The sequence below is a fragment of the Capra hircus genome, chromosome 10, assembly GCF_001704415.2.
Source record: "Capra hircus breed San Clemente chromosome 10, ASM170441v1, whole genome shotgun sequence".
Classification (NCBI taxonomy): domain Eukaryota; kingdom Metazoa; phylum Chordata; class Mammalia; order Artiodactyla; family Bovidae; genus Capra; species Capra hircus.
Genome location: NC_030817.1, coordinates 15,752,665 through 15,777,725, shown reverse-complemented (window position 1 = coordinate 15,777,725; position 25,061 = coordinate 15,752,665). Strand labels below are relative to the sequence as shown.

The 25,061-nt window shown below is 42.7% G+C and overlaps 1 protein-coding gene across 5 annotated transcripts in view; it reads left to right on the top strand.

Moving 5' to 3' along the window:
- Positions 1 to 25,061, top strand: part of IFT43 (intraflagellar transport 43) — a 114,507-nt gene that overhangs the window by 31,661 nt on the left and 57,785 nt on the right. For all 5 annotated transcript variants that reach the window (XM_013967334.2, XM_018053936.1, XM_018053935.1 and 2 more), the window contains one exon: positions 19,567 to 19,631. In XM_013967334.2, coding sequence (XP_013822788.1) covers positions 19,567 to 19,631 — 65 coding nt within the window. The remainder of the gene's footprint in view (positions 1 to 19,566; positions 19,632 to 25,061) is intronic.

Below are 25,061 nucleotides of genomic sequence, written 5' to 3'. Positions count from 1 at the left end.
TTGTCTTTCAAGGGTCAGATCCCTTTCAGTTTCCCTATGGCTTTTGTTTGCCCTCCAGTACCTTCAGATAGTTGTTTCATATATTTTGTCCAGAGTTTATATTTGATATCTATGTGAAGGTTAGTTGAACACAAACTGCTCCTGCATTATTGGATCCAGAAGCTGCAAATTGCTTTGAGATTGCTTCAGAAAACACTGTGGTTGTTTTTGAGTGGTACTGTTGGCAAGAAAAGAATGAGAGTGGTTGTTGCAGAAACAGATTGTGTCTGTTTTCTCTTGAGATAACTGACATGGGCATTCAGGTATGTTAGCTACTGGGACAGGAAGTGTTCTGATATCAGTGGTGAATTGGTAGTGATGATCAGAAACATGGGTAGAAAAGAGGCCCAGAGACCTGGGATTCCATCACCTGCAAGCTCTCATCCTTGCATGTGCTGTCCTGAGCACCCTAAAAAGTCAGTCTGGAAGGGACTCTGGAGTTATAGATCCAGAGAACAGGAGATGTTTGTCTGAAGGGAGAGAGCCAGGCAAGAAAATAAATAGGTGAGGGAGATTAAAAGCCACCGACTTCCAGCTGCAAAATACATGAGTTGTGGAGATGAAATGTACAGCGTGAGGAGTATAGTCAATAACCATAAGACCTTTGTATGATGGCAGATGATAATTAGACTCATTGTGTTGATCATTTTGAAACATATACAAATATCGAATCACTATGTTGTATAACAGGAACTAACATAGGTCAGTTTATACTTCAAAAAACAAACTCTAGGAAATGGAGATCAGATTTGTGATTACCAGAGGTGGGAGTGGGAGAGGGAGTTGGAAAAAGGCAATCAAAAGGTACAAACTTCCAGTTGTAAGATGAATAAGTACTAGGGATTTAACATGAAAAGTGCAAGTAAAAGTTGCTCAGTCATGTCCGGCTTTTGCAACCCCATGAACTATACAGTCTATGGAATTCTCTAGGCCAGAATACTGGAGTGGATAGCCTTTCCCTTCTCCAGGGAATCTTCCCAACCCAGGGATCGAACCCAGGTCTCCCACATTGCAGGCGGATTCTTTACCAGCTGAGCCACCAGGGAAGCCCAAGAATACTGGAGTGGGTAGCCTATCCCTTCTCCAGTGGATCTTCCTGACCCAGGAATCAAATTGGGGTCTCCTGCATTGCAGGATTCTTTACAACTGAGCTATCCCATAGAACATGATAAATATAATGAACAGTGCTATATGTTACATATGAAAGTTATTAAGCAAGTAAATCCTGAGAGCTGTCATCACAAGAAAAAAATTTCTATTTCTTTAATTGTGTATCTGTATAAGATGACAGATATTCATTAAACTTGCAGTGATAATCACTCCATGATATATGAAAATCAGATCATTATTCTGTACACCTTCAACTTATACGGTGCTGTATGTCAATTAAATCTCAGTAAAACTGGAAGGAAAAAAAAAAAAAGGAAGGCCTCTAAAGTTGGAGAGGTTGGCAGGATGCTATATCAAGGGCAGGGGTTCTTCATGTAAAGCCTCAAACCAAGTAGGAAGATTTATGGGCTAAGTGAACGCAGGCCGTGCCTTTCGCGTCAGGCCGCTGTCATCTGGGAGCAGTCGAACAGATGGCTTTCAGCCTTTCTTGTGTGAGAAAGGGTGGGAAGGGAGCCTGAGAAGTCATCCTCGGGCTTGGCCTGAAAAGCTGAAGAAGACAGAGTATAGGACTCCTTAACACTGGTCTATCGGAGGACTCTTTTTTTCCTAAAATGAGCAAACCAAGAACAATGTAGCATGTTTTTCATAAACTGAATTTAATTCAGCTTAAAGGATTATTATTTATTCTGGTTTATGTCCTTCCTAATTTGGGGAGCTTGAAAAGATCCCTTCTTTAATGAAATAGTAGTGAGATGAAATCGTGTGTGTGTGTGTTTTAAGATTCTCAACAAAATTAAAAACTGTAAACTCAGTGACATCTCTCAGTCTTGTCCGACTCTGTGACCCCATGGACTGTAGCCTACCAGGCTCCTCTGTCCATGGGATTTTCCAGGCAGGAATACTGGAGCGGGCTACCATTTCCTTCTCCAGGGGATCTTCCTAAACCAGGGATTGAACCCCAGGGTCTCTCGCACTGCAGACAGGCGCTTTACCATCTGAGCCACCAGGTACCACCAACCATATCTGCCCCCGCTTGCCCCCACTTCCCAAACAAAATTTGTTATTTGAAGTATTGGCTGTCCATGAAATCTAAAAGTTTAGGAAACACAGTCCTAGAAGGTTACAGCAACTTTTTAGGATTGCTGGAGTCACTTGCCATGTCGCAGGGCTGGGGGTTGCAGGGTTAACTTGCCAGCCATGACCTTGCGCTCACCCAGAGCATCTTCTCCTCTCACCTCCGGGACCACAGTAGGATAAAGAACTGTAAGACAAGGCCTGTGATGTCTGTGGTCTCAAGGTACTGAACGGAGTAGGGGATGGAGACGGGCATTCCTCTCTGCTTCTCACAGTAGGGGGAATATTCCCAACTATTCCAGCATACCCTAGCATAAGAAGATCCAAACCTCGTATCTCAGTGCACATCCTCAAACTGCCCGCTTCCGATGACTCACAGGTTAACACTTGCTCCTTGCTCCCCTCAACTTCTTTTCCATCATCGCCCTTGAGGAGTCATGAGAGATCAGGTTTCTTAAAGCAGAGAGGTTATCATTTCCTCTGCTCTCCACTTGTTCTGGTCATCCCGGTCTGGGTTTCATTGAGGGAGTGAGTCTGGATGGTGCTTATCCAAAGTCATGGGTTCTGGGAGGGATCGCTTCCTGGAGGGCTGGGCACTTCCACCCACAACGCTGTGCATCCTTCCGGTTACATACATGCCGGATGGGTTTTAACAAACTGACGCGTTAAGGGAATGACACAGACATACAGGTCTTGATTTATGATAAAAGTTAAAAGGAATGTTTATTCTGGCTGAACGGAAGAAAGTCTGGGGGAAACAAGGGCGTTTCTTGACAAGTCTATGGAAGGTGCAGACCTGAAAAAGCTGATTTCGAATGACCGGAAGGGGTATAATTGAGATTAAGAGGATGCCACCCAAATTAGGAACATCCAGGATGAATTTCAAGAACGATTTGTGGGCTGAAATCTGTTCTCTTTGGATCAGCCTCTCCAACAAATGGCTGACGGCCCTGTTGCATGAGTCATTTGAAGTGGGCAGTTTGATGACTGTATTGAGATATGGGATTTGGGCCTTTTTACGATAGGGCGTGTGGGAATATTGGGGGAGGTATGACACCACGAGAGTCATTGCCAGACACTGGTTGTCTGAACATCGCACGGATCTCCCAGCGCACAGAGGAACTGTGGCTTCCTCCTCTTTGTTCAGGCAACTTTAAAGCATTTCTCTCTGTTCAGAGAAAGTGGACTAAAGTAAGAGTTGGATCCCTGACATGAACTTGTGCACAGCAGTCTCAAATAAGAGACGCTACTGTGTTTACCTCCCCAAGACTCCCCGTTGTCTCAACCCTGGGCATTAATGAGGTGTCTTTTGTTCGTTTGTTTGTTTCCTCCAAAGGCTGCATGTGTGCAGTCGTGTCTGACTCTTTGTGACCCTATGGACTGTAGCCCGCCAGGCTCCAGTGTCCATAGGATTCTCCAGGCAAGAATACTGCAGTGGGTTGCCATTTCGTCCTCCTAGGGGATCTTCCCAACGTAGGGATTGAAGCCATGTCTTCTGCATTGCAGGCAGAATTTTTAGCATCTGACCCACCGGGAAAGCCCTCAAAGATTGCATTTCATTGCTTTTATTTTTTTCTAATAAATAATATAGCATTTATGCCCAAGTCTGTCTCCCATGTTCACAGCGGATCCATAAAAGAGCACAGAGGAAAAAGAGACTTACTGAAGGTGTGACTAGCCCAAAGCTTACGTAGCTAGAAAGGATTCTAGAATCTGAGCCCAGGAGCATCCCTCCTTTCCCTCCTTTCTCTCTCCTCCCTCCCCTCCCCCTTAAATTAACCCTTTCAAACTAGAGCTTTGCCTCTTTATTTATTTCTGGCAAACTCCTGTCCTCCACCTAGTCACTCATTCTTCAAAGCTACTGCTCTGTTGGGGGGTTTCCTAGGTGGTGCTAGTGGTAAAGAGCCCTCCTGCCAATGCAGATTAGATATAAGATGCACCGGTTCAATCCCTGGGTCAGGAAGATCCCCTGGAGAAGGGAATGACAATCCACTGTAGTATTCTTGCTTAGAGAATCCCATGGACTGAGGAGCCTGACTGACTACAGTTCATAGGATCGCAGAGTTGGACACAACTGAAGCAGCTTAGCATGGCACGGCACTGGACTGTTGGTATGTGCAGGATATCTGTGACGTGCAGTAAAGAGATCGCTACTTTCTCGGTACAGAGATTTATATTGAATTCAGCCTTAATCAAGCTGAATTCAAGCTGTTGTAGTTTATTTTGGGTTTTAATCATGACTTTACCCTTAACTCTTCCCTCAGCTTGCCTCACTAAAGAGGTAAGGGTCAGACCAAGCCTCTCTGTCTTACTGAACATATTTATACTATCAGTAGGTACAGATTTGGTTCCAAGACACCCCTCTCCCACTAATAGATATCCGGATCCACAGATGTCAAATCCCACAGTTGGCCCTCCATATCCATGGTTCCTCATCCATGGAATCAAGCAACCACGGATTGTGTTGCTCTGTATTTATTGAAAAAAAAAAAAAATCTGCAAATCAGTAGACCTGCACAATTCAGACCAGTATAGTTCAATGGTCAACTATACTTTGTGCCCAGAAGATATATGAAGGAGATGTTCCTTTTAGTTTAGACCAGGTCTTACCCTTGTCATTGATCTAGTCTCTCTTGTACTTGGGCACTTTGTTGCAGCCCAGACAGATTCTTCTCTGTAGCCGCTGTGTCCTTTCAAGCCTGTGCTAGCTGGCACGCACTGAGCATCTAGGAAGTCAGATACCATCTGGTTTAGTGTGAAGCTTTGGTGTCGGAAAGCAAATTGGATTTGAACCCTTGCTCCATTTTGTACCACTCAAATGATTTTAGGTGAGTTAATGTTATCTCAGTTTTCCTCTTGAGTAAATTTGTTATGAGGTGATGGACAGTTCAGTGGTCACAGGGATTCTGCAAAGTAATCCTACTAAAGCTTTGGCATAGAGTAAACCCTCAGTAGGTGTTGGCCATCATTATAATTATTTGTTGTTCTGTTGCTCAGTCATATCTGACTCTTTGCGACCCCATGGACTGTAGCATGCAGGCCTCCCTGTCCTTCACTATCTTCTGAGCTTGCTCAAATGCATGTCCATTGAGTCGGTGATGCCATCCAACCATCTCATCCTCTGTCACCCTCTTCTCCTGCCCTCAGTCTTTTCCAGCATCAGGGTCTTTTCCAATGAGTCTAACTCTTTGCGTCAGGTGGCCAAAGTGTTAGAGCTTCCGCTTCAGCATCATTTAATGAGTATTCAGGGTTGATTTCCTTTAGGATTGACTAGTTTGATCTCCTTCCTGTCCAAATAAAATGATAATTATTAGCTATAGATTAACGTGTTGTTTCTCATTGCCTCGGTTGTCTCACCACTGATGAAGTCTTTGTGTTTACGAAGTCTCATTTCTCTCTGTAACCTTGTGTTCTCTGTTTTATGTCCCCTTCCGCTTAATACAAGTTCAAATTGATGGTAAACATTTCATGTCATCACTTACATCTTTTTGCCTAGATACCCTTTCCCCAAATTGAAAAATAACAATTTCACAGATTCAAAGAATCACAGAATTATAGAACTGTGGGGAATCACCTCTATTATGAATTAAAATCCAGGATCATGAAACTAGTTAGTGGCAGAGGCAGAAACAGAACCTATAAGCAGTCTAGCCTACTGTTCTTTCTACCACATTTTTTTTTTCCTTACCCAAATTTCATGTATGTGTGTATACAAAATTAAAAGACATAATAACTGAGGGCCGGGGGTAGGAGGCATGGGGAGGCACTTTTATTTATAAACTCATTCTCCCGTCACATCTAGCCCTGGCAGGGATCTGACCGGATCTTTTGGTTGTAGAGTTATTTTCTGGCCTTCAGGATGCTGATGTTAGGAGTTTCCAACTCCAAAGTGGAGAAGGTCTCTGTTCCTATTTGGCACAGGTCTTCCTTGAGCAGATTTACCCATGAACAACCCTCATACTGGACTTCTCCTCACTGCCTCTGTCTTTTTTCCCTTTTGTTAGCCTAAACTTCATGCATCCAGTTTTTCTGTTTTAGCTTTTACTTTTCATTAAAATTTGAAACATCTAGAAAAGTGGAAATGATAGTACCATGGAAAACATACACCCACCACCTAGGTTCAGCTGTTTTCAACATTTTCCATATTTGCTTAAATGATCATTTTTAAAATACCTAAAAATATGTATTTACACATTTTACATGTAACTTTTTGTTGAACTATTTGAGAGCCACCATCATAAAATGTCACTTAAATACTTAAGCGCTTAGCTCTGAGAAATAGGGACATTTTTCTCGAAATCCACAACTCCACACCTAACAATATTAGCAATTCCCTAGTGCCATCTATTACCCAGACCATGCTCATTTCCCCCACTTGTCTCCAAAATAATCTATTACAGCTAATTTTTTTTCAAACTAGGGTCCAATCAAGAACCACTCCACTAAGTTTCTCTCTCTCTTAAGTCTCTTTTGTTTTGGAATAATCTCCTATTTCATCCCCTCTTTTTAATGGTGTTGACTTTCTGAAGAGTTGGAGCCCCTTATTTTCCCTCGTGCTGGATTTTTCTGGTTCTTTCTTCCTTAGTATCACTAAACTTCCTCCTGTCTCACCTGACCTGCAGCAAGCAGGTTGGAAGTAATCAGACTGGAAGGCTTAATTGCATTCCCAGTGAAGGCTCTGTGGCAAGTTTTTTCTGGGTGGCACCATGTGTCTCTAGTGGCAGTACATTGGTCCTCACCGTTCACAGGCTAAGTTTATCCCTGAGTTATGATGCCAGTAGATATCTCTTGTTCAGGAACATTTTTCTCCCTCACACCTGGCACACACGGGGTGATTCTTTGGCACCAGGAGAATGTATGATTCCCTGTCAATCAATCAGTTAGTGGCTTTAGCATCTCTTGGTGGTTAGGTTTCTGTCCCATGCTTAAAATAGATCTGGCATTTTATTAGGTCTGTTACAGCTTGAAAGAGCTACATTTCCTCATAAGGGTTCAGTTATAAGCTCGGATGGCCCATTACCTGCCATGACCTTAAACCCACGAGGAGAAAACTCAGGTCTGTGGTGAGTTAGTTGTCAGACCCAGTGTGAGGCTGGAGGGAGAAATTGGCAGAGATGAAACTGTGGAGGACTTCCCTGGTGGTCCACTGGTTAAGACTTCACCTTCCAGAGCAGGAGGTGTGGGTTTGATCCCTGGTCGGGACGCTAAGGTCCTACATGCCTCGTGGCCAAAAAACCCAAACATGAAACAGAAACCATATTGTAACAAGTTCAATAAAGACTTTTAAAATGGTCCACATCAAAGAAAAATTTTTTTAAAGAGATGGAACTGTGCATGGTGGACAGATTTGAAGAACACACACTGCCTCTACAGCGTATGCACATGTTAATAAGGGTTAATTTTCTCTTTTATGAAGCACATAAGCTTTCCTGCATCTTTTCTCAGGTTGCTGGAGAAAGGAAAGGAAGTTTGTTTCTAGCTAGGGTTGAACATGGGACGTGTAAGATGGGAGATGTGAGGTGTGCAGTGGATCCTTGCTGAAACTGAATGTTTTTTCTGTTGGGAATTCACACATACGTTTGGACTGGCTTTTTTGAAATAGGATGCAGTTTGGATTTTGGACTGCTTCACACTGTGGGGTTTCTCCAGGACTTCGGAGAGTGTGTGAGAAGTTTCTAAACTCGAAAGGCTCCTTTTTTGGCACTGTAGTGTCTTTTCTATTTCGGCATCTTAAGAATCTGGGGGAACCATATAAAGATCAGAAACAAGTCTAGCCCTCGAGGCTCCCTGTGACTTGGTAATTCCAGTTAGTTGAATCCTTGCCCATTCGGATGAGACCATATAAAGTGGCCGTTTCCTGAATTTCCTGCTCTCTGCCTCCTTTTTGTCGAAAGCTGGTATTTCAGGACCGCAACCACTGGTCACGTGCTTCCAACTCTTTACTCGCAGTCATTCCTGCCCCTGTTTATTTTTGGAGAGAGCACATTTTTGCTTCTCTCCAGGAGCTATGCGGGGTCCTGGCCCCTCCGTCCATCAGGCGGCCGCCCCGGCAGGCTGTGCTGCTTTCCCACACTCGAGACGTGACTCCAGCTTTTAGGCGAGAACGCGAGGGATGCACTGCCTCAGGGCTACCGTCACCCACTCCTATTTCTGTCCCTACTGGTGTTGCACATTTTAAGACTCTTTCTTTAAAAAAAAAACAAAAAGCAAGTTTGGGTAACGTTACCTGGCACTAAATCTGCCAAAATTGGAAATTGTTTGCCCAGCAGATGTCTTGGGGCTGTGCCTCTGAATTTCAGAAGCGGAGCAATGTGAAGAATAAACCAGGGCTTTTGAATTCTAGGTCTAAGTCCTCTCTTCATTTTTAATATCTATTTGAGCCCTACTCTCTCTCTCACCTGTCCAGGGTTTTGTTTTTTTTTCCCCCCTCTTTCCTAACACAGGGCTAGAAAACAGATTTCTCCCAGAGCCATGCTTCATACAGGTTGGTAGTGTCTCCCCAAGTGCTTGGTCAAGGAGGATTGCGGTGTTTGTGGGCTCCATGAAAAAGGTCACCACTGTCTTAGACTGAGTTTCTAGTTTCAAGGATGGGGCAAGAGTCAATTCCTTTTATGGGGCAAGAGTCAATTCCTTTTTCTTTAAATGCCTAGGCCTTTGCACCAAGACCTCAAACACGATTTGAGAAATAATAAATTAAGCACTCATGTCTCCTCTTGTCCTACCCACGCCTGGTGGGCAGGACCTGCCCTGGTCCGAATGGAGGGCTCTGTAATGAAGGGTGATGGTTTCTCAGAGCTGCCTGTGAGGACTGGGCTCTGACCGTGTGCTGGGGAGAGCATTCCGGCTCCCAGAGCACCCCCAGCATCTTCTCTGTCACCGCGGCTGGGAGAACATAGCAGTCCTGGCAGCTGATAATAAAAGAAGCAAGGGTGGCATCTCGGTTTAGAGTGTGTCTCGTGTTTCAGATTGTCCTGGAGAGACAGCTCAGGGCTCTTTCTGAAACAGTGCTAACAGGTGTCTCCATGACATCGTCATAGCTTTTAGGGAGAGGAGCCAGGCTTTCAGGGGCTAGACTGTCTGCACAGAAGAACCCACCAGACCTTTTAGATTGTACTGTGAAAAGCCAGTCATCGCTTACATTTTCAAACAGATCGTTCGCACCTGATTTTAAGCTACTCCATTATGATCAAGTCGCATCAGCTTCCACTTCCAGCCAGCACTGTATATAACGGCTGCTGAGGACCTCGGCTCCCCACCAGGATGATGTCGGGAGCAGCGTCTGCTGCAGCCCCTGTGTCATGTGCTGTCCTGGTAGCATGGCACCTTTTCGGGTTGCTCCTGGATTGCTTTTCCTTTTCATTTCTGCTTATCTTCCCAGTCCAGGGTAAGCCCCCCTTACTCCGTAAAGCTTCTGTCAGTCTCTTTATCCCCAGCACTGCCCCTTTGGTACGATTCTGTGTAGCCTTCAGTCCTGTCTTGCAAGCTTATGCGTGCTTGTCAGAACATTGCCTGAATGATGCCCCAGGAGAGAGTGGCCTAGTAAAAACCAGCACAGGTGATGAGAAAATGGCAAAATTCAGTGGAACCGCCCCACAGCTGAGGGCTTCCTCTTCAGCTTCACCTTTGGACCCTGGATGAAGCCTCTCCCTGGAAGGACCCCCCAGTTCCTCCATCCCTGATGCCTACATCCCCTCTTCAGTGTGGCTTTTGTAGTTTCAGATTGAACCGGATGTCCACCACGTAGGTTTCTCAAAGACCTGATACACTGTGAGTTCTGCGTCTTCCTGGCCTCACTGGACTGGGGTCTCATTTGAAAACAGAGATGACGTCTTCTGCTTTCTCTAACTCATCTGGTGTGTGTAGGGCAGTGCTCAGCTCTCCATAGAGGAGGAAAGTTGTATTCTGGGAAGGAGCCTTTATCACTGGATCATGTACAGATGTGAGGATTGGACCATAAAGAAGGCTGAGCACTGAAGAATTGATGCTTTTGAGCTGTGGTGCTGGAGAAGACTCTTGAGAGTCTCTTGAACAGCAAGGAGATCAAACTAGTCAATCTTAAATTTAGGGAAATCAACCCTGAATATTCACTGGAAGGACTGATGCTGAAGCTGAAGCTCTGGTACTTTGACTACCTGATGCGAAGATCTGACTCATTGGAAAAGACCCTGATGCTGGGAGGGATTGGGGGCAGGAGGATAGGGGACGACAGAGGATGAGATGGTTGGATGGCATCACCGACTCAATGGACATGAGTTTGAGCAAGCTTCAGGAGATCGTGAAGGACGGGGAAGCCTGGCGTGCTGCAGTCCATGGGGTCGCAAAGAGTCAGACACTGAACTGACTGTGTGACTGAACTGACTGAGTAGAGGTTAATTACATCTGTCTCATGCAGATAGGGTATTTGTGGGTGGCCATAACAAGACTCATAGTAGGAAGATTTACAAAACAATGTTTTTTCTTACCCTTGGACTCAGGGTACTAAATCATGAGAGCAGGGATTCCCCATCAGAAAAGACAACCCCCTGCTAAACACCCAAGCCCTACCTTGCAGAGAGCTGAGTTCTACCCACTCCTATCTCCCAGCCACTTCAGTGCTCTCTCCCAAGTGTAGCCAAGACTCCTGGTGGGGAGCAGGGAAGGCCGCTAAACCGTGCCCATTTGGTGTAGAGAAAGTCTTTGTAACTCTTAGTGATCTCAAGGAAAAGCACCCTATGCAGTTTTTACAGCATTATGTCAGGTCTTGAAGTCTTCAGTTATTAGTGCACAAGCCCCTTTGATTTGGGGACAAGGTGTTAAGGTCTTCTGGCTGTGGGGGAGTGACTCTTGGGTGGTGGTCTTTCTGTTTGGAAGCTGTTGTGTTAGAAGTTGCCACCGTTTCAGAATGGAAGGAAGATGAGAGGAAACGTGTCTTTGTGTGACCTCTGGGCAGAAAAGATTCTCACTCATCCTCCCAATGGCTGTAACTTTTTGAGGTTTGTGGTTGAAGAGGATAAAGCAGATCATTTTGGGTTTGGGAATCTTGTGAAAGTGAAAGTCGCTCAGTTGTATCCGACTCTTTGCGACCCCAAGGACTATACAGTCTGTGGAATTCTCCAGGCTACAATACTGCAGTGGGTAGCCTTTCCCTTCTCCAGGGGATCTTCCTAACCCAGAGATCGAACCCAGGTCTCCCACATTGCAGGCAGATTCTTTACCAGCTGAGTCACCAGAGAAGTCCTGGGAATCTTAGGGAACTTTATGAACCATATGATGGATTAATCATCAAAATGACAGCTCAGGCCAGGCTCAGAGGAATCTTGCCCCCACTTCCTCCAGATGATGTGGCGTATTACACGTGGTCTAACCTTTCCTATATTGACATTAGTGATGCTGCTGCTGCTGCTAACAGTGAAGATCCAGCACTTACTATGCCAGGCACTGCTCTGAGCACTTACCATGGAGTCACTCATTTAATCCCTCAACAGGTTAGTGGTTTCTCAAAGGAGTGCATCTTGACCTCATTTGCTATCACTTCTACCCCTTTTCCCTGCTGCCTGGTCTCTCACAATCCTTCCCCAGTTCGGTCTCTGCGTCTCCTGCCCCCTGGTCACCCACACCCCATGGCAGAAAACGAGGCGGGGCCATGACACACGGGTTGAGGAACCTTGCCGAGGCAGCAGGATCCTTTCTCTTCCTCTTTCAGGCTCAAGGTGGAAAAGCTCCAGGTAGACCTGGGCCTCTTGATCCTGTGGGCACCATGGATTTCACATGGGTTCCTCCTGTCCTTCCAACACCCGGGTGCCCCAGGGGCAGGCAGGGCACTTGGGGAAGCGAAGCGGGCCTAGGGGTTAGGCACAGGCACACCAGCTGTCTGCACACTGATACGGTAAAGAAGAGATCCCAATTCCAACCAAGAAGTATATGCTCGTTCCCGTTTTTGTCAAACACCCGACACAGCTTTCATTTACCCACTCCCTGTTGTCATAGGAACCGGAGGGAATTCTGTACCGGAAGAGAAACAGCAGCACGAGCCCATCGTAATAGATGTCCACTGGCACTTGACGGGGCAGGAAGGGGGCCAGGCAGGCCAGGTGGGTGGGGACTGTGGCAAACTGAACGCACATGTCCAGTCACCTGAAGGCGGCTGCTGCTCAGCCCCAGAACCACTAGAGCTTCCAGTTTTCCGAGAGAAGCCAGAAAGTGCTGCTTTGTGCGGAAATCTTGCAGTTTTTAAAATGGTAATTTAAATTTAGAAACAGACAAAAGCCACTGTATGGCCAAACCAAACTTGTGGTTCCTAGTTTGTGACCTCCAAATTCATTAATGCTCCTTGTCGCAAGATGGTCCTACCCTTGGGTAAAGGAAAGTGGGATGTTATCTGCAAAGTCATAGGGAAGAAAGCTGTGAGCCAGATTGATTTAAAACCTCCTGGAGGCACCTGATATGGTTCAGTTCTGATCTCTTTCACCTTTGCAAGCGCAGTAAGAGCTGACCAAGACAAGGTTCCTGATCTCTGCTTATATACAGCTTTGGCTTGTGTCCACTTGGCTTTATTCTGATTCCAGCTAGTCCTTAGAGTTCCAACACTTGGTGCTGTCCAAGCAGCCTAACCTCTGAGCTTCAGTTCCAGATTTCTGGGACCAAGAACTCAATTGTTTCTGACTGGGTCTGACTAGTGCACCCCTAGTTCACTCAGCTGTGTCTTAGGAAAGACAGGTCTTGGGATGAAAGGCTTCTCCATCCAGTCTGGGGACAGGTGAGTGTGGGTGGCAGAGACACCAAGAAAGGATGTGTGTGGACTGGGAATTAATGGTGGGATCTCTTCCTTCATCTTCTGTGGGTTCCCTGTTGAGAACTAAGCACCAGTTCACTTTCTACTCCTACATTTTTGTCATTTCTGAGCGTATGAAGCGCCATTACCCAAGTTTGTCTTCTCTAAAGTATTGCCTGGGTTCTCGGGAGATAAGTCTTTTTGGATGTAGGCTTTCCAACTCTCGGCTTCTCCTCCATCAGGCCTTTCCAGCAGGTTCTTCCTCTCCCCACATGAGCTCCAAGGATGGGGCTCATCCTTGGCAGGTTACTGGAGAACCAGGAAAGGGAGGGCATCTTGGTATAAAATAAAAACATCAGAAGTTAAGTGTATTTCGGCACATTGAAGGAATTTTTTCTTAAAAAGCTACAAGTTAGTTGCAATGGTGAATGGGATTGTTTCCTTAATTTCTCTTTCTGTTTTCTCATTGTTAATATATAGGAATGCAAGGGACTTCTGTATATGAATTTTCTATCCTGCAACTTAACTGTATTCATTGATTCAGTTCAGTTCAGTCACTCAGTCGTGTCCGACTCATTGCGACCCCATGAATTGCAGCACGCCAGGCCTCCCTGTCTATCACCAACTCCTGGAGGTCACTCAGACTCATGTCCATCAAGTCAGTGATGCCATCCAGCCATCTCATCCTCGGTCGTCCCCTTCTCCTCCTGCCCCCAATCCCTCCCAGCATCAGAGTCTTTTCCAATGAGTCAGCTGTTTGCATGAGGTGGCCAAAGTACTGGAGTTTCAACTTCAGCATCATTCCCTCCAAAGAAATCCCAGGGCTGATCTCCTTCAGAATGGACTGGTTGGATCTCCTTGCAGTCCAAGGGACTCTCAAGAGTCTTCTCCAACACCACAGTTCAAAAGCATCAATTCTTCGGCGCTCAGCTTTCTTCACAGTCCGACTCTCACATTCATACATGACCACTGGAAAAACCATAGCCTTGACTAGACAGACCGTTGTTGGCAAAGTTAATGTCTCTGCTTTTCAGTATGCTATCTAGGTTGGTCATAACTTTTCTTCTAAGGAGTAAGCGTCTTTTAATTTCATGGCTGCAGTCACCATCTGCAGTGATTTTGGAGCCCCCCAAAATAAAGTCTGACACTGTTTCCACTGTTTCCCCATCTATTTCCCATGAAGTGATGGTACCAGATGCCATGATCTTCGTTTTCTGACTGTTGAGCTTTAAGCCAACTTTTTCACTCTCCACTTTCACGTTCATCAAGAGGCTTTTTAGTTCCTTTTCACTTTCTGCCATAAGGGTGGTGTCATCTGCATATCTGAGGTTATTGATATTTCTCCTGGTCCTCTAGTAATTTTCTGGTGGTGTCTTTGGGGTTTTCTATGTAGAGGATCATGTCATCGGCAAACAGTTTTACTTCTTCTTTTCCAATCTGGTTTCCTTTTATTTCTTTTTCTTCTCTGATTGCTGTGGCTAGGACTTCCAAAACTATGTTGAATAGTAGTGATGAGAGTGGGCACCCTTGTCTTGTTCCTGATTTTAGAGGAATTGCTTTCAATTTTTTGCCATTGAGAATAATGTTTGCTGTGGGTTTGTTGTATATGGCTTTTATTATGTTGAGGTACGTTCCTTCTATGCCTGCTTTCTGGAGAGTTTTTATCATAAATGGGTCTTGAATTTTGTCAAAGGCTTTCCCTGTATCTATTGAGATAATCATATGGATTTTATCTTTCAATTTGTTAATATGGTATATCAGATTGATTGATTTGCACATATTGAAAAATCCTTGCATCCCTGTGATAAAGCCCACTTGGTCATGATGTATGATCTTTTTAATATGTTGTGGATTCCATTTGCTAGAATTTTGTTGAGGATTTCTGCATCTATGTTCATCAGTGATATTGGCCTGTAGTTTTCATTTTTTGTGGCATCTTTGTCTGGTTTTGGGATTAGGGTGATGGTGGCCTCTGGGAGTTTACCTTCCTCTGCAGTTTTCTGGAAGAGTTTGAGTAGGATAAGTGTTAGCTCTTCCCTAGCTTTTTGGTAGGATTCAGCTGTGAAGCCCTCTGGTCCTGGACCTTTGTTGGAAGATTTTTGATTACAGCTTCAATATCCATGCTTGTGATGGGTCTATTAAGATTTTCTATTTCTTCCTGGTTCAGTTTTGGAAGGTTATCCTATTCTAAGAATTTGTCCATTTCTTCCAAGTTGTCCATTTTATTGGCATATAGTTGCTCATAGTAGTCTCTCATGATCGTTTGTATTTCTGTGATGTCTGTTGTGATTTCTCCATTTTCATTTCTAATTTTATTGATTTGATTCTTCTCCCTTTTTTTCTAGATGAGTCTGGTTAATGGTTTGTCTATTTTATTTATTTTCTCAAAGAACCAGCTTTTAGTTTTGTTGATTTTTGCTATAGTCTCCTTCAATGAAAAGAATAAAATACTTGGGAATAAATTTGCCTAAAGAAACAAAAGGCCTATATATAAAAAATTATAAAACACTGATGAAAGAAATCAAAGGTGACACAATTAGATGGAGAAATATACCATGTTCGTGGATTGGAAGAATCAATATAATGAAAATGAGTATACTACCCAAAGCAATCTATAGATTCAGTGCAATCCCTATCAAGCTACCAATGGTATTTTTCACAGAACTAGAACAAATAATTTCACAATTTGTATGGAAACACATAAAACCTTGACTATCCAAAGCAATCTTGAGAAAAAAGAATGGAACTGGAGGAATCAACCTGCCTGACTTTGGACTACGCTACAAAGCTACAGTCTTCAAGATAGTATACAGCACAAAGATAGAAATACATATCAATGAAACAAAATAGAAAGCCCAGAGATAAATCCACGTACCTATGGACACCTTATCTTTGACAAAGGAGGCAAAAATATACAATGGAGAAAAGACCATCTCTTTAACAAGTGGTGCTGGGAAAAGTGGCCAACCACCTGTAAAAGAATGAAACTAGAACACTTTCTAACACCATACACAAAAAGAAACTCAAAGTGGATTAAAGATCTAAATGTAAGACCAGAAACTATAAAACTCTTAGAGGAAAATATAGGCAGAACACTCTCTGACATAAATCACAGCAAGATCCTCTATGACCCACCTCCCAGAGTAAGGAAATAAAATAAACAAATGGGACCTAATTAAACTTAAAAGCTTTTGCACAATGAAGGAAACTCTAAGCAAGGTGAAAAGGCAGCCATCAGAATGGGAGATAGTGATAGCAAATGAAACTGACAAAGAATTAATCTCTAAAAATATGCAAGCAGCTCATGCAGCTCAATACCAGGAAAATAAATGATCCAATCAAAAAATGGGCCAAAGAACTAAAAAGACATTTCTCCAAAGACATACAGATGGCTAACAAACACATGAAAAGATGCTCAACATCACTCATTATCAGAGAAATGCAAATCAAAATCACAGTGAGGTACCATCTCATGCTAGTTAGAATGGCTGCCATCAAAAAGTCTACAAACAATAAATGCTGGAGAGGGTGTGGAGAAAAGGGAACCCTCTTACACTGGTGGTGGAAATGCACACTAGTACATCCGCTATGGAGAACAGTGTGGAAATTCCTTAAAAATACTGGAAACAGAACTGCCATATGACCCAGCAATCCCACTGCTGGGCATACATACCAAGGAAAGCAGAATTGAAAGAGACACATGTACCCCAATGTTCATTGCAGCACCATTTACAATAGCTAGAACATGAAAGCAACCTAGATGTCCATCAGCAGACGAATGGATAAGAAAGCTGTGGTACATATACACAACGGAATATTACTCAGCTATAAAAAAGAATGCATTTGGACAAAACTGGAGCCTATTATACAGAGTGAAGGAAGTCAGAAAGAAACACCAGTACAGTATCAGTTCAGTTCAGTTCAGTCTCTCAGTCGTGTCCGACTCTTTGTGACCCCATGAATCGCAGCACGCCAGGCCTCCCTCCCTGTCCATCACCAACTCCCGGAGTTCACTCAGACTCAGGTCCATCAAGTCAGTGATGCCATCCAGCCGTCTCATCCTCTGTCGTCCCCTTCTCCTCCTGCCCCCAATCCCTCCCAGCATCAGAGTCTTTTCTAATGAGTCAACTCTTCACATGAAGTGACCAAAGTACTGGAGTTTCAGCTTTAGCATCATTCCTTCCAAAGAAATCCCAGGGCTGATCTTCAGAATGGACTGGTTGGATCTCCTTGCAGTCCAAGGGACTCTCAAGAGTCTTCTCCAACACCACAGTTCAAAAGCATCAATTCTTCGGTGCTCAGCCTTCTTCACAGTCCAACTCTCACATCCATACATGACCACTGGGAAAACCATAGCCTTGACTAGACGGACCTTAGTCGGCAAAGTAATGTCTCTGCTTTTGAATATGCTATCTAGGTTGGTCATACTTTTCTTCCAAGGAGTAAGCGTCTTTTAATTTCATGGCTGCAGTCACCATCTGCAGTGATTTTGGAGCCCCAAAAAATAAAGTCTGACACTGTTTCCACTGTTTCCCCATCTATTTCCCATGTATACTAACACATATATATATATATGGAATTTAGAAAGACGGTAATGACGACCCTATATGCAAGACTGCAAGAGACACAGATGTAAAGAACAGACTTCTGGACCATGTGGGAGAAGGCGAGGGTGGGATGATATGAGAGAATAGCATTGAAACATGTATTTTGCCATAAGTAAATTAGAAGACCAGTGCAAGTTCAATACACGAAGCAGGGCACTCAAAGCTGGTGCTCTGGGACAGCCCAGAGTGGTGGGGTGGGGAGGGAGGTGGGAGGGGGGTTCAGGATGAGGGAGGATACATGTACACCGGTGGCTGATTCATGTCGAAGTATAAAAAAACCACAATATTGTATGGTAATTAGCCTCCAATTAAAATAAATAAATTTTTCAAGCTGCAAGTTAGGTTTAAAGCAACAAATTGAAAGGATATTGCAGTGATTTTAGCACCAGAGACTGCAGACTACATACTTCCCGCAAAATTTGGCCCCCATCTTGTTTCTGGAGAAGGAAATGGCAATCCACTCCAGTGTTCTTGCTGGGAAAATCCCATGGACAGAGGAGCCTAGCAGGCTCCAGTCCCTGGAGTCTCAAAGGGTTGGACACAACTGAGTGACTGAGCTTGTTTTAGCTTTATAAAAACATGCATGCTTGTTTTTATAAAGCTTTATTGGAACACATTACACCCAGGTGTTTAATTCTTGTCTGTGGCTGCTTATTGCCCTGCAGTATCAGAATTGAGTAGTTGTAACAGAGCCTTTGCAACCCACAAAATCAAAAATATTTCCCACCTAGCCCTTTTAGAAAAAGGTTGTCAACCACCATTTTAGTCCACTTATCTAAGAATCTCCTCAGACTCAAAACAGCAGTTATGATTACGTGAGGTTCTTGGAAAATAGAAAATTGGTAACTCAGCAGTCCTAGATGAGTCCTGGGTCATTCAAAATAGGAAAGGCTTTTGCTCTTTTGTCCAATGTGAGTATTTCAGTAGACTGGTCAATTCCCACTGTGGTATTTTTAGTTGAAATAGTTAGACAAGAATTCCTGGACTTGGGTTTCTGGATGTATCTATTGCAAGTGAATGCTTCCTGCCCACATAAGTAGATTTTTAACCCACCAATTGAGTTTGTATCTTTGAAGCAAGCCTGTCTCTTATACTTTTATTTTATTACTTTTATGTTTATAAAAGTGGTATAAGTTGACTGGTAAAAAAAAAAAAAAGAGAGAATTAGAAAATGCACACATAAGAAAAAAGAAAAATTGCCTTAATTCTATCGCTGGATTTCCTCTCAATCATGTATGATATTATGTATGTGATTTTCTTTCACAAAATCAGAAGCATGTACCTACTGTTTTACAATATGTTTCAAAAAGTTAACATTTATATCATAATGTAACATTATATAACATTTATATCATTAACTCATATCATTATTCTTTTTTAAGTTTCTCATTATTGTATAGACTTTTCACGTGTGTATTTCACGATTTACTTAATTCCTTATTGATGTCCATTTTGATTGTTTCTGAGGGCTTCCCTGGTGGCTCAGACAGTAAAGAATCTGCCCACAGTGCAAGAGACCTGAGTTCAATCCCTGGGTGGAAAAGATCCCTTGGAGAAGGACATAGCAACCCACTCCAATATTCTTGCCTGGAGAATCCCGTGGACAGAGGAACCTGGTGGGCTACAGTCCATGGGGTCGCAAAGAGTCAGACATGACTGAGCGACTAACCCGCTTGATTGTTTCTAGTTATTCACTATATTAAAAAAAATAACATTACATTTCTCTCTGATTATTTCCTTGGGATAAATTCCTGGGGTTAGAATTGTTGGCTCAGAAAGTGTGAGCATTTCTAGGGCTTTCAGTTGACAGTGCCAGACCGCCCTCCTGGTATGAAAGGTATGAAAACACCCAGGTTTCATAGTATTGTACTTAAACTCAGAAGCTTTTGGTAGGTTGAAGGTCGGTTTAGGTGACCTTAACCTTGGCCCCAGTTTGCTGAAACGGTGATGTTGAGTGACTGTTTTGTTGGCTTCTGTCCCTTGCAGGTTCCCCCTCCCAAGCCACCCCGCCGGCAAGGACGCTGGGCAGAGGACTCCGTGAAGGTTTCCAAGTGAGTGCCAGCATCTCAGGGTGGGGCGGGGTGGGCTGTGTTTCTGTGTTGTTCTTCTGTTTTCTTATAACAGCTTTGTTGAGATGTAATTCCTATACCTGACAGTTCACCCATTGGAAACGTACAGTTGAGTCATTCTTAGTATACTCACTAGCTTCCCTAGTGGCTCAGAGGATAAAGCGTCTGCCTGCAATGCAGGTAGACCTGGGTTTGATCCCTGTGTCAGGAAGATCCTCTGGAGAAGGAAATGGCAACCCACTCCAGTACCTTTGCCAGGAAAATTCCATAGACGGAGGAGCCCAGTAGGCTACAGTCCATGGGGTCGCAAAGAGTGGGACACGACTGAGCGGCTTCACTTTCCCTAGTTTACTCAGAGTTATACTATCACCACTGCAGTCACTTTCAGACCATATTTATCATCACCCCTGCTCACCCCATACCCATTAGCAATCACTGCCCTTTTCCCCCCAAGCTCCCCTGCCCTAGACAACTGCCAATCTGTTTTCTGACTCTCTGATTTGCTGTCTTTGGACATTTCATGTAAATGGAATTATATAGCGTAAGTCCACTGCATATGGGCGAGTTCCATTCTGAGAGCTTGTTCAGAAGTCCAACAGAGTTAGCCTAGGTACGCACCCAACAGTCAGCTGTATAGTACTGTACTGTAACAGGTTTATAACACTTTTTACACAAATAATGCATACATGAAAAACCAAAAAAAATAAAACATTTTTAATCTTACAATATAGTACCTTGAAAAATACAGTAGCACGGTTCAGCAGCTGGCATACAGGGACTGGCACACACGTTGGCATCTTTGAAAGTCTGCAACTTGAAGGTTCTTATGTTGGGGACTTACTGTATTATGTGGTCTTTTATGAGGGGCTTCTTTCACTTGGCATAATGTTTTAAAAGTTCATCCATATTTTGACATTCGGTGCTCTTCTTTAAGTTACTTTTCTAAACAGATTGGAATTGCCTGTTAGTTACTGCTGGATTACAAATCATTTGGTCTTCAGTTTCCTTATACTAAGTCTTAGATGAATGGTAAACCAATACACATATATATGTATATATATTTGCTGTACTTGGCCAACAATATAGTTTAACTAAAGATAAACTCTGGAGAGGAATTTCCTTTTCTCAAAGAATAGGTATTACTTTTGTTCTGAATTTCTTTCAGCAATTGTTGCCTTGAAAATAGCATTATCAAAAATATTTTTTTCCAGTGTTCCCCTCTTCCTCCTCTGTTCCTCTCCCCACCTCTAAGCATAGACACACACCATACATATGCTTTCTTCTCTCATGAAGCATTTGAAGACAAGATACAATCATCATGATATTTAATCTCTGAACACTCTAGCGTGAATCTCTAAAGACTGACATTCTCCAAATAATCACCGTATAATTGTCACATCTAAGAAATTTCATGATTTAATAATATTTAAAATATAGTCTCAATTTCCTCGGTTGTCTCCAAAATGTCTTTTGTAGTTCCAGGATCCCATCAGAGTTCATATATTGTGTTGATAGTTGTATCTCTTTTCAGGATCTTTTATTCTTTAAAATATTTCCAGCTCCCCTTCCCCGCTACCATACCTTCACCCACTGTATTGACTTTTTTGAGGAATCCAGGTCAGTTGTAGAATGTCTCACACTCTGGATTTTGCTGATTGATTCCTCATGATTAGATTCAAATTAAAGGTTTTCGGCAAGAACAAATGGTACTGTATACTTTTTATTGTCTCAAAATGGTATAGAAAAATATACTCAGAGATATCCTACTCGCATCCTCATTCCTTTCGCCTCATTTCTATCCGTCTCCTATGGGTAACTTCTTTATTAGTTTCTGGTTTACCCTTCCTATACGTACTTCTTTCTGCAAAATAAATAAGTATATATACAACATTTTTAATGTATCCTTATTTGTTTATATATACTAAGACTTAGCAAACTGTGGCCCACAGGCCAGTCCTCTGCTTTTTATGCAATTTTAAAGGTTTCTTTCCATTATAATTATTATAGAATAGTGACTATATGCCCCTGTGTTGTGTAAACATCCTTGAACCTGTCTTACACCCAAGAGTTTTACCTCCCACCCCCCTACCCTATGTTGCCCTTCCTCACCGCCATCCCCACTGGTAACCACTAGCTTGTTCTCTGTGAGTCTGCTTCTTTTTTGTTATGTTCACTAGTTTGTTGTATTTTTTTTAGAATCCACTTGTAAGTGAAATCTACAGTATTTGTCTTCCTCTGCCTGACTTACTTCACTTAGCATAATGCCCTACAAGGCCATCTGTGTCACTACAAATGACAAAATTGTATTCTTTTTGTGACTGAATAGTATTCCATTCTGTATCTCTGTGTGTGTGTGTGTGTGTGTGTGTGTGTGTGTGTACACCATTTCTTCTTAATCCATTCACTTTGTTGATGGACATTTAGGTTGCTTCCATATTTTGGCAATTGTAAATAATGCTGCTTTGAACATTGGGGTGCATGTATCTTTTCAAATTGGTGTTTTTGTTTTTTGTGTATATACCCAGGAGTGTAGTTGCTGGGTCATATAGTAGTTCCATTTTTTTGTGTTTTTTAGAAACCTTCACAGTTTCCCACAGTGCCTGCACCAATGTATCTTCCCACCAACAGTGTATAGGGTTTCCTTTTCTCCACATCCTTACTAACATTTATTGTTTGTGTTCCTTTTTGTTTTTGTTTTTGTTTTTTTTTTTTTGATGATGATAGCTGTTCTGACAGGTATGAGGTGGTATCTCACTGTGGTTTTGATTTGCATTTCCCTGATGGTTAGTGATATCTAGCATCTTTTGATGTGCCTGTTGGCCATCTGCATTTCCTCTTTGAAAAAAGTATCTGTTTAGTTCTTCCACCCATTTTTTAATTGAGTTGTTTGATGGGGTTTTTTATGTTGAGTTATATGAGCTGTTTATATGTGTTGTATATTAACTGCTTATTGGTCCTGTCATTTGCAAATATTTCCTCCCATTCAGTATGTTGTCTTTTCATTTTGTTTATGGTCTCCTTTTCTGTGCAAGAACTTTTAAGTTTAATTAGGTCCCCTTTTGTTTATTTTTGCTTTTATTTCCTTTGCTTTAGGAGATCCAAAAAAAAGCATTGCTGCAATTTTGTGTCAGGGTGTTCTGCCTATGTTTTCCTCTGTGAGTTTTATAGTATCCGGTCTTACATTCCTGTCTTTAATCCATTTTGACTTTATTTTTGTATATGGTATTAGAGAATGTTGTAATTTCATTCGTTCACATGTAGCTATCGAGTTTTCCCATCGCCCCTTGTTGAAGAAATCAGCTTTTCTCCATTGTATATTCGTGCATCCCTCGCCAAAGCTCAGTTGACCATAAGTGCACACCCACCTGTTTTTATAGATCACGCTTTCTTGGAACATGACCACGTTATAAACCTACATTTTATTTATTTATTTTTAATTGAAGTATAGTTGATTTACAATGTTGTGTTAATTACTGCTGTACAGCAAAGTGACTCAGTTTTACATGTATATACACTTCTTTTTCATATTCTTTTCCACTATAATTTATCCCAGGATATTGAATATAGTTCCCTGTGCTGTACAGTAGGACCTTGTTGTGTATACCAGTCTGATAATCCCAAACTCCCACCGCACCCCTCTCCCGCCCCCCGCCCCTTTGGCAACTGCGATTTTAGTTTTTATGTCCCTGATTCTCTTTCCATTTCATAGATGGGTTCATTTGAGTCGTATTTTAGATTCTGCATGTAAGTGATACCATATGATATTTGTCTTTCTTTTTCTAACTTCACTTCGTATGATCGTCTCCAGTTACAGCCATGTTGCTACAAATAGCGTTATTTCATTCTTTCTGTGGCTGAGTAATTTTCCATCATATGTAAGTGCCACGGCTTCTTTATCCACTCCTCTGCTGATGGACAGAGGTTGTTTCCCTGTCTTGGCTATTGTGAAGAGCGCTGCTGTGTATCTTTCTGAACTACAGCTTTGTCTGTGAATATGCCCAGGAGCAGGACTGCCAGATCACATGGTAATTCTGTTTTTAGTTTTCTGAGGAGCCTCCATACTGTATTCTTCATTCCCATCAACAGTGTCAAAGAGTTCCCTATTCGCCACACCCTTTCCAGCACTTATTGTTTGTAGACTTTTTAATGATGGCCGTTCTCACCGTCTGGCATAAGGTGGTACCTCCTTGTAGTTTTGATTTGCATTTCTCTAATAATTAGTGATGTTGAGCATCTGTTCATGTGCCTACTGGCCATCTGTTTGTCTTCTCTGGATAAATGTCTATTTAGGTCTTCTGCCCACTTTTTTGATTGGGTTGTTTGGTTTTTTGTTGTTGAGTTATATGAGCTGTTTGTGTATTTTGGAAATTAAGCTCATGTCAGTCACATTGTTTGCAAATATTTTCTTCCATTTGTGGGTTGTCTTTTCATTTTGGTCATAGTTTCCTTTACTGTGCAAAAGCTTGTAAGTTTGATTAAGTCCCATTTTCTTTTTCATTTGCATTGGGAGACTGACATAAGAGAACATTGGTATGTAGATCTACATTTAAAAAATTAGATCTCTCATCCATGTGAAATTAATTCTGGTGTATAGTATGAGGTATGGATCCAGTTTTATTTCCTTTTTCTAAATGACTTTTGTCCCAGCATCATTTATTTGAAAATGCATCCTTTCCCACCTTCTCTATGGCCTACTTCTGTTCATGTGCCTGGGTCTACTTCTGGACTCATGATTCTGTTCCAGTGGTCTTTCTATTCATATATCATTAAGTACCACACTGCTCCTTGCCGAACATAACACTCCTTTTTCATGTTGCTGCTACTGCTAAGTTGCTTCAGTCGTGTCCGACTCTGTGCGACCCCATAGACAGCAGCCCACCAGGCTTCCCCTGTCCCTGGGATTCTCCAGACAAGAACACTGGAGTGGGTTGCCATTTCCTTCTTCAATGCATGAAAGTATAAAGTGAAAGTGAAGTCACTCAGTCGTGTCCGACTCCTAGCAACCCCATGGACTGCAGCCTACCAGGCTCCTCTGTCCATGGGATTTGCCAGGCGAGAGTACTGGAGTGGGGTGCCACTGCCTTCTCCGTTTTTCACGTTAACCAAGTACAAGAAGAGGAGTGAGAAGTTCTAGTGAGAAGCTACTAAGTTATTAGGGGATTCTTGTGTTCGTATTATCTGGAATTTATTTTGAAATATGGAAATGAGACAAATCCTATATCTGCTTCTTAGAGGAGAAAAAAAAAAGGGAATCTCATGTTAAGTCCTCAATGAATATATTAAAGATTTTTCCAGATCAGATCAGTTTCTCCTGGGAGGGAGGCACTTTTCCATTTCCTGTGTTACTTTTCAAAGGATTTCCTTGTTCGGCTTCCTTGGTCCATGACCCAGTCCTGACCACTCAATGGCAGT